The sequence below is a fragment of the Mobula birostris genome, chromosome 5 (genome assembly GCF_030028105.1).
Source record: "Mobula birostris isolate sMobBir1 chromosome 5, sMobBir1.hap1, whole genome shotgun sequence".
NCBI lineage: Eukaryota > Metazoa > Chordata > Chondrichthyes > Myliobatiformes > Myliobatidae > Mobula > Mobula birostris.
The window spans coordinates 10,590,733-10,601,420 of NC_092374.1; the positions used below are offsets into that span (position 1 = coordinate 10,590,733).

General features: G+C 42.8%; 1 protein-coding gene across 2 annotated transcripts in view; it reads left to right on the forward strand.

Moving 5' to 3' along the window:
- Window positions 1-10,374, forward strand: part of sh3bp2 (SH3-domain binding protein 2) — a 124,718-nt gene extending 114,344 nt beyond the window's left edge. For both annotated transcript variants that reach the window (XM_072257600.1, XM_072257601.1), the window contains exon 14: window positions 7,804-10,374. In XM_072257600.1, coding sequence (XP_072113701.1) covers window positions 7,804-7,941 — 138 coding nt within the window. In that variant the 3' untranslated portion in view covers window positions 7,942-10,374. The remainder of the gene's footprint in view (window positions 1-7,803) is intronic.
- Window positions 10,375-10,688: the final 314 nt, after the last annotated feature.

Genomic DNA, 10,688 nt, shown 5'->3' on the forward strand with positions numbered 1-10,688 from the left:
TACTGTGCTGTACTATTCTATGTTCTATGTTTTAGGACCCTGGTGCTACATGAAACAACACAAAACTACACTAGACTATGTGAGACAACACAAGGCTACATCAGACTATGTAAAACAAACATAAAAACTGTACTAGACTACAGCCCTGCACAGGACTACATAAAGTGCACAAAGCAGTGCAGGGCAGTGCAATAATTAATAAACTAGAGAATAGGCACAGTAGAGGGCAAATTACAATATAATAATAATTGATGTAGATGTCAGTCTAGACTCTGAGTATTGAGGAGTCTGATGGCTTGGGGGAAGAAACTGTTACATAGTCTGGTCGTAAGAGCCCGAATGCTTTGGTGCCTTTTGCCAGATGGCAGGAGAGAGAAGAGTTTGTATGAGGGGTGCTTGGGGTCCTTCACAATACTGTTAGCTTTGCAGATGCAGCGTGTGGTGTAAATGTCTGTAATGGCGGGAAGAGAGACCCCGATAATCTTCTCAGCTGACCTCACTATCCGCTGCAGGGTCCTACGGTCCGAGATGGTGCAATTTCCAAACCAGGCAGTGATGCAGCTGCTCAGGATGCTCTCAATACAACCTCTGTAGAATGTGGTGAGGATGGGGGGTGGGAGATGGACTTTTCTCAGCCTACGCAGAAAGTAGAGACGCTGCTGGGCTTTCTTGGCTATGGAGCTAGTGTTGAGGGACCAGGTGAGATTCTTCGCCAGGTGAGCACCAAGAAATTTGGTGCTCTTAACGATCTCAGCAGAGGAGCCATCAATGTTCAGCAGAGAGCAGCCCTTTTAGACTAATCCTATTTTATTCTCCCCACACTTATCAACTATCCCAATTCATCCAATCACCTCACACTTGAACCAGTGTATAGTGGCCAATTACCCAGCAATGTGCACCTTGTTGGAATATGGGAGGGAACCAGAGCATCTGGGAGAAACCATACAGCCGTGGGGAGAACATGCAAACTCCACACAGCACACATTTTTGGACCTCTGTCCCTGGAGTTAGAGACAGCAGCTTTACCACTTCTTTGTTTAGTGAGCCATATTTATACTGCTTTAAATCCCTGAACAGCTCTGTGCAATGCTGTAGCCGCTCGCCGTAGACAGGTAGTGGGACAAAGATAAGTATCAAAGTTCCAAGTAAATTTATTATCAAAGTACATGAATGTCACCATATACAACCCTGAGATTCATTTTCTTGTGGACACTCACAGTTAATCCAAGAAACACAATAGAATCAATGAAAGACCGCACCCAACAAGACCGACAAACAACTAATGTGAAAAAGACAACACACTGTGCAAACACAAAATAAATATCAAGAACAAGAGATGAGTATCAGTAACAGCATAATTTTTTTTAAATCTCTAACTTATATGTTTTATGGCAGTAGTACAATACTGACATAAAATTGCTATAAATTACAAAACAAGAAAGTGGTAAAAATGAAGACTGGACCATATGGGCCATCTGTTTGCAGTATTATTACTCATTCAGAAAAAAACGTGAGTAAAATCATTAGATGAAAAGCACCATGTGTGTGTTTTTTTAACCATATGTTGTGCATGCTTTAATTCCTTGGTTACCGATTATTAGTTAGGCGCTAAAATTATGTGTAAAAATACCAACCCACAAAAACAGCAGCAAAATCCATTTAGGTACGGGAGCTGTACTCGTGGTCACCTAAGGCAACTGAGATTTGATGGAGTGGATGTGGATTTTAATGATCGAAACAGAAAATATGGAAACACTCAGCAGATCAGGAGGCATCAGTGTAATGAGACTTTATGACCGAATCAGCTAGGATCAGATTAACACCTTTGTCATTGTAATATGTTGCCAGTGGCAAGGCCCAGCTGGCCAGAATATGTGAACAACAGAGACAAAGTAAAAAGTCTAAACAATGAGAAATCACATTTCTGTTACATGAAGTCATCGATTCTCATTCTATAGAAACATTTTTCTTTTTTCTACCCACTCCTATATTCCCAGCTCCCTTAAAAATAGTTTGCTTTCTCTTGTTCCCATTCTGTTGAAGGGTCCCAGACCTGAAATGTTGATTATTTCTCAGTCTACAGATGCTGCCAGACCTGCTGAGTTTTTCCAGTAGTTTATGTTTTTATTTCGGGTTTCTAGCATCTGCAATTTTTTTCATGGATTTTAACAAGGTGCTTCACAAAATCTCATATGGTAGATTGATCATAAAGGTTTAAACCTATGGGATCCAGCAGAAATTGACAATTCTCTTTAAAAATTAGTTCAGTGACAGAAGGCAAAGAGATAAGATTGGATGTGGTGGTGAAAGCAGACACAAATGTTTGAGGTCAGCTGGAAAGGCTGCTAGAGTAAAGCTTTAAACTGAAGCAAAGTTGTGCCAAACCTAAAGTAGCGTACATAGTTCTGGTCGTGAGGTTACGGGAAAGATGTGATAACACCAAAGAGGATGCAGGAGGATGTGCTGGTCAGAGCTGGGGAATTATAGACAGACTGTCCAGCATAAGGTTGTTTTTTAAATAAAGGAGATTGAGAGGAGACTTAATTACATATATACAATTATATAATTCAATTAAACAGAATGGAGTAATTTCTCTTGGCAGAGAAATGAATAAACAATGGACATGAATTTAAATTGGGAAGACAAAAGCTTCATTTAGTGAATGCTGGGGCCCCAGGATTCACTGTCCTGAAAGGGCGGTGAAGGTGGAAACTCCAGCACGAGTACCTGAATGTCCCTTGAAGAGTCATGAACAGGAGGGATTTGAGATTAATCCAATTTTCCTTTAAATTCTGTTTTTCTCCAAAAGTTTCTTTTCCTTCTTTTCTGGTCTCAATTTGACCAGGGCCATAGTGGTGTAATTATAATAAAGAACAGCAGTAAAACACAGGTACAGAACTAACCACAGTAACTCTCTGATGTATTGTTACTTAGGATGATTTAAGTGTAAACTTAATCCAGGATTGTCAAAATACATGATTTTGATGAGTATTTAGAGACTTAAGGCAATGCTTTTGTATAACTGTCAAAACATAGGAGTATATCGGCAAGAACATTCACAAGATGAGGCCAAACACAAAATGGAGGAGCAACACCTCATATTCCATTTGTAGCCTCCAATCTGCTGGTATGAACGTAGAGTTTTCAAACTTCTGGTAATTTCTTCCCACTCCCTCCACTTCACTTTTTTCCACTCTTCATTCTGATCACCCTCTTGCCCCCTCTTCTCTTTAACAGCCCATATATCCCTCTGGTTCCCCTCCTCTATCCCTTGCTTTCATGATCCACTGTCCTCTCCTATCAGATTTCTTCTTCAACACTTTACCTCTTCCATCTATTACTTCTCAGCTTATTTCATCCTCCCTTCCCTACCCACCCACCTTCCACCTCATCAATCACTTGTAATCCTTGCAGGCGTTTTCTTCATTTTGGCTTCTTCCCCCTTCTTATCCAGTTCTGATTAAAGGTCCTGGCCTGAAATATTGGCTGTTTATTCCCTGCCATAAATGCTGCTTGATTTGCTGAGTTCCTCCAGCATTTTGTCGGTGTTGCTCAGGAACAAAAATAGACCACCTGGCCCCTCAAACCTGCCCTTCCATTCGATATGATCATGGCCTCAACACTGTGCCAGTTCTCCACAGTGCAAAATTCCTCAGTCTTTCAAAAATCTATTTACCTAGAAGTTAGTTATGAGGTAGGTGCTTATTATTCTCTTATTTTCTCTTGTGTGTGGAACAGTACAGATGTTAGTTTGCCTCCCGCATCCACGACATCCTGAAGTGGGAAGGTGAACAGCCAGAGGTCATGGTACATATTGGTACCAACGACATAGGTAGGAAAGGGGAGGAGGTCCTGAAAACAGAATACAGGGAGTTAGGAAGGAAGTTGAGAAGCAGGACCTCATAGGTAGTAATCTCAGGATTACATCCTGTGCCACACGATAGTGAGTATAGGAATAGAGTGAGGTGGAGGATAAATACATGGCTGAGGGATTGGAGCAGGGGGCAGGGATTCAGATTTCTGGATTACTGGGACCTCTTTTGGTGTAGGCATCACCTGTACTAAAAGGAGGGGTTGCACTTGAATCCAAGGGAGACCAATATCTTGGCAAGGAGGTTTGATAAGGCTATTGGGAAGAGTTTAAACTAGAATTGCTGGTAGGTGGGAACCGAACTGAAGAGATGGAGGAAGGGAGGAGCTGTTGGCTCACAAATAGGGAAAGCTTGGAGACAGTGTGAGAGGGAGGATAGGCAGGTGATAGAGAAGGGATGCGCTCAGACCGATGGTTTGAGCTGTGTCTATTATAATGCAAGAAGCATCATGAACAAAGCAGATGAGCTTAGAGAGTGGATCAATGGCCATTACAGAGACTTGGATGGTTCAGGGGCAGGAATAGTTACTTAGAATGCCAGGCTATAGATCATTCAGAAAGGACAGGGAGGGAGGCAAAAGAGGTGGGGGAATGGTACTGCTAATCAGAGATAGTGTCATGGCTGCAGAAAAGGTCGAAGTCATGGAGGGATTGTCTACTAAGTCTCTGTGGGTGGAAGTTAGAAACAGGAAGGGGTCAATAACTCGACTGGGTGTTTTTTATAGACCACCCAATAGTAACAAGGACATAGAGGAGCAGCTAGGGGGACTGATTCTGTAAAGGTGTAATAATAACAGGGTTGTCGTGGTGGGAGATTTTAATTTCCCAAATATTGATTGGCATCTCCCTAGAGGAAGGATTTTAGATGGGGTGGAGTTTGTTAGGTGTGTTCAGGAAGGTTTCCTGACACAATATGTAGATAAGCCTACAAGAGCAGAGGCTGTACTTGATCTGGTATTGGGAAATGAACGTGGACAGTGATCACAATTCTATCTCCTTTACCATAGCATTGGAGAGGGATAGGAACAGACAAGTTAGGAAAGCATTTAATTGGAGTAAGGGGAAATATGATGCCATCAGGCAGGAACTTGGAAGCATAAATTGGGAACAGATGTTCTCAGGGAAATGTACAGCAAAAATGTGGCAAATGTTCAGGGGATATTTGCGTGGTGTTCTGCATAGGTATGTTCCAATGAGACAGGGAAAGGATGGCAGGATACAGGAGCCGTGGTGTACAAATGCTGTTGAAAATCTAGTAAAGAAGAAAAGAAAACCTTACGAAAGGTTCAAAAAAACTAGGTGATGATAGAGATCTAGAAGATTATAAGCTAGCAGGAAGGAGCTTAGGAATGAAATTAGGAGAGCCAGAAGGGGCCATGAGAAGGACTTGGACAGCAGGATCAAGGAAAACCCTATTCTACAAGTATGTGAAGAGCAAGAGGATAAGACATGAGAGATTAGGACAAATCAAGTGTGACAGTGGAAAAGTGTGTATGGAACTAGAGGAGATAGCAGAGATACTTAATGAATACTTTGCTTCAGTATTCATTATGGAAAAGGATCTTGGTGATTGTAGGGATGACTTACAGCGGATTGAAAAGCTTGAGCATATAGACATTAAGAAAGAGGATGTGCTGGAGCTTTTGGAAAGCATCAAGTTGGTTAAGTCTCCGAGACTGGATGAGATGTACCCCAGGCTACTGTGGGATGCGAGGGAGGAGATTGCTGAGCCTCTGGCAATAATCTTTGCATCATCAATGAGGACAGGAGAGGTTCCGGAGGATTGGAGGGTTGTAGATGTTGTTCCCTTATTCAAGAAAGGGAGTAGAGATAGCCCAGGAAATTATAGACCAGTGAGTCTTACTTCAGTGGTTGGTAAGTTGTTGGAGAAGATCCTGAGAGGCAGGATTTATGAACATTTGGAGAGACATAATAGGATTAGGAATAGTCAGCATGGCTTTGTCAAAGGCAGGTCGTGCCTTACGAACATGATTGAATTTTTTGAGGATGTGACAAAACACATTGATGAAGGTAGAGCGGTAGGTGTAGTGTGTGTTGGTGCGTGGCCAAGTGGTTAAGGCGTCTGTCTAGTGATCTGAAGGTCGCTAGTTCGAGCCTCAGCTGAGGCAGCGTGTTGTGTCCTTGAGCAAGGCACTTAACCACACATTGCTCTGCGACGACATCAGTGCCAAGCTGTATCGGCCCTAGTGCCCTTCCCTTGGACAACATCGGTGGCATGGAGAGGGGAAACTTGCAGCATGGGCAACTGCTGGTCTTCCATACAACCTTGCCCAGGCCTGCGCCCTGGAAGCCTTCCAAGGCGCAAATCCATGGACTCAAGAGACTAACGGATGCCTATAAAGATGTAGTGTATATGGATTTCAGCAACGCATCTGATAAGGTACCCTATGCAAGGCTTATTGAGAAAGTAAGGAGGCATGGGATCCAAGAGGACCCTGCTTTGTGGGTCCAGAATTGGCTTGCTCACAGTAGGTAAAGAGTGGTTGTAAACAGGTCATATTCTACATAGAGGTCAGTGGCCAGTGGTGTGCCTCAGGGATCTGTTCTGGGACCACCTCTCTTCGCGATGTTTACAAATGACCTGGATGAGGAAGTGGAGGGATGGGTTAGTAAATTTGCTGATGACACAAAGGTTGGGGATGTTGTGGATAGTGTGGAGGGTTGTCAGAGGTTACAGCGGGACACTGATAGGATGCAAAACTGGGCTGAGAAGTGGCAGATGGAGTTCAACCCAGATAAGATTCTCAAGATAATGAGAGGCTTTGATCATGTGGATAGTCAGAGGCTTTTTCCCACGGCTGAAATGGCTAGCACAAGAGGGCATAGTTTTAAGGTGCTTGGAAGTAGGTACAGAGGTGATGTCAGGGTTAAGTTTTTTACGCAGAGAGTGGTGAGTGCGTGGAATGGGCTGCCGGCGGCACTGGTGGCGGCGGAAACAATAGGGTCTTTGAAGAGACTCCTGGATGGATACATGGAGCTTAGAAAAATAGAGGGCTATGGGTAAGCCTAGGTAGTTCTAAGGTAAGGGCATGTTCAGCAAAGCTTTGTGAGCCGAAGGGCCTGTATTGTGCTGTAGGTTTTCTATTTTCTATGTTCTAAGTGTGAGGTGGTTCATTTTGGTAGGTCAAATATGATGGCAGAATATAGTATTAATGGTAAGACTCTTGGGAGTGTGGAGGATCAGAGGGATCTTGGGGTCTGAGTCCATAGGACACTCAAAGCTGCTGTGCAGGTTCACTCTGTGGATAAGAAGTCATACGGTACATTGGCCTTCATCAACCATGGGATTGAGTTTAAGAGCCGAGAGGTAATGTTATAGCTATATAGGACCCTGATCAGACCCCACCTGGAGTACTGTGCTCAGTTCTGGTCACCTCACTACAAGAAGGATGTGGAAACTATAGAAAGGGTGCAAAGGAAATTTACAAGTACGTTGCCTGGATTGGGGAGCATGCCTTATGAGAATAGGTTGAGTAAATTTGGCCTTTTCTCCTTGGAGTGGCGGAGGATGAGAGGTGACCTGATAGAGGTGTATAAGATGATGAGAGGCAGTGATCGTGTGGATAGACAGAGGCTTTTTCCCAGGGCTGAAATGGCTAGCACGAGAGGGCACAGTTTTAAGTTGTTTGGAAGTAGGTACAGAGGATATGTCAGGGGTAAGTTTTTTACGCAGAGAGTAGTGAGTGCGTGGAATGGGCTGGCGGTGATGGTGGTGGAGGCGAATACGATAGGGTCTGGAGAGGTACATGGAGCTTAGAAAAATAGAACAATAGAGGGCTATGGGTAACGTTAGGTAATTTCTAAGTAAGTACATGTTCTGCACAGCATTGTGGGCCAAAGGTTCTGTATTGTGCTGTAGGTTTTCTATGTTTCTGTGATCTAAGTGCCATGTAAAATTTTTTTTCTTGCAGGAATCCAAGTTATTTTTAGAAAGCGAGATAAAGTTCATGAACCTCCCAAGCATGGTTGAATATTATTATGCCAACACGCTCCCGACCCATGAGAATCTATATCTTAAGGTACCTTACAGCTCCTGGAACTTGTCCTGACACCATCACATCAGCTTGGGTGTACACAAAGGAGACATCTGTTGACTTGAAACAAAGTGAAGTGGCTGATGAGAGAATTTAAAAGCTGCACATTCAAAGATTGGAAACTCTTTGACATTTACAAGAAGGGAACAGTAACACATTGCGTTCCTGAAGAGATCTCATTTCATTATTGACACTGATCTATACACTCTAGGTAATCCTTCCCTTTTGTTGTGAAGGACATGATTTCTAATCAACTCAATGATGACTCAACTGAAATAGCTACAAGAGGAATGGGTCAAGCATCCACTTTAGATTATAAAGTAATATTAAGCTGTATCTACCTTAAATTAATTTAAGAGAACTATATCATGGAATAATGTGTAAATATACATATAGATAATTATTTAGAAGATGTACATAGATTGTTTTTTTATGGAAATAGACTATTTTTGAGAAGCACTTGTCTGAAAAAACTTTGTTTATAGTGGTAAATGTATAATTTGTCAAGCACTGAGGATGAAGATCATCGATCCCCCCGGTCAAGGGCTGAGGTTGGCAAGCCCTAAGGTTTAAACTCCATCAGATGCACCTTAGCCCATTTCACCAACACTCAGTGAGACCCAGGGCAGATCAACTATGGTGGAGCAGCCCTGGTAGATTAAGTGGTTCACTCATCATCATCAGGTAATGTTTCCCTCCTTATGAAAGGAAAGCAAACAAAAATGGGACCCTCAGCTAATGTTTCCTTCACATATCCAAAACATTAGGGACAGCATCTGCTACCAAACAGAATTATATCAGGAATCCTGTCTACCTCAGTAGCTAAAAGATCTTCAGAAGAGGCTTTTGTTGTTAGAGATAAAGAGTAATATAGAATGGAACCAGGCCTTTCAGCCCAACTCATCCATGCTAATTATGACGTTTGTCCTATTTGCCTGCATTTGACCCATGTCCCTCTCAACCTTTTCTGTCCATGTAGCTGTTCTAGTGTCTTTAAATGTCATTGGACCTGTCTCAACCTCAATCTGGCAGCTCAATTTATAAATGCACCACCTTCTGTATGAAGTTGCCTTTCTCACCTTAGACCTATGTCCTCCGGTTTTTAATAAGTTAGAAACTCAGACACCAATTAAACCCATGTCCCTGAATCTGTTAAACTGCAGACTCTTAAAGACCATGATCTATAGAGCAGAATCAGGCCATTAGGCCCATCAAGACTGCTCTGCCATCTGATCATGGCTAAAATTATTATCCCTATAAACCCCATTTTCCTGCCTTCCTGTAGTCTTCGATGCCCTTACCAATCAAAAACTTATCGACCTCTGCTTTAATTAAACCCAGTGACTTGACCTCCACAGCTGTCTGTGGCACTGAATTCCATAGATTTACCATCCTCTTGCTTAAGAAATTCCTGCACATCTCCATCTTTCTATGTTGAGGCTGTGCCTTCTGGTCCTAGACTCTCCCACTATTGGAAACGTCCTCTCCACATCCACTCAAACTAGACCTTTCAATATTTGATATGTCCTGGATTAGTTAGGGGCTGTGTCCCTTCTTATTTTTGGTAATCCCTTAAGACTGGGGATGACTTGCTGCTACTCCAGTTCTCTGGGTTCTAACATGGCTGAAGAGACCAAACTTTGATTCTCCTCACTCTGTCACTGGTGAGTTCCTTCAGGATGTAATCCTGATTAAAATAATTCAGGTTCTCACTGTTATCCTGGATGCCCCTTCACTATTCTAACTGGCCACGTACTGTGGATTCCTTTTGTAAAGAAATGTTGATGTGTTTCCTCTGTCTATCTGTTAATCTCTTATGACAAGATCTCAGCCCCTTCCATTATTTATGAAATTCAGTTGTAATTACAACTTCAATCTCAGGGCAGATTGGTCTGAAAGTAGATGCTGAAATTGGTTCATTAAACCTCATTTAACGTTTCAAAGGACTTTGTGAAGTCAGCATCTTTCCTGCCTTTGAACTACCTGTTGTTGGCAATCTGTGTCTGTGCTGGTATGGGAACTGTACTTCCCTCAATCACAGGACTCTGCCGAGTGGTGCGGACAGCCCAGTGCATCTGTAGACATGAACTTCCCACTATTCAAGACATTTACAAGGACAGGTGTGTAAAAAGGGCCCTAAGGATCACTGGGCCCCAATTCACCCCAACCACAAACTGTTTCAGCTGCTACCATCTGGGAAACGTTACCGCAGCATAAAAGCCAGGACCAACAGGCTCCGGGACAGCTTCTTCCACCAGGCCATCAGACTGATTAATTCATGCTGACACAACTGTATTTCTATGATATATTGACTGTCCTGTTGTATATACTATTTATTATAAATTACTATTAATTGCACATTGCACATTTAGACAGAGACGTAATGTAAAGATTTTTACTCGTGTATATGAAGGATGTAAGTAATAAAGTCAATTCATTTCAATTCCCTCAGTATTCTTCAGTGCCGCAGAGAGACCAAGTGCAAATTGGTAGAACGACACCTGAATTCCATTTAGATAGCTCACAACCCAGTGATACAACTGGTGATTTTTCCACACCCCTGGTGTTCTCCACCTACGCACACACACACACCTGCCCACCTAGTTTTCTTCTCTTTCTGTTCACCTCTCCCTCCCCCTGCCCATCCCCCCTCTCTGGTTCCACCTATCACCTACCAGACCCTGTCCCATCTCCATCCACTACCTCATTCTATCTGCCCATCCCCCCCACCTTCTATATGGTTCCTTCTACCGTCTATCAGC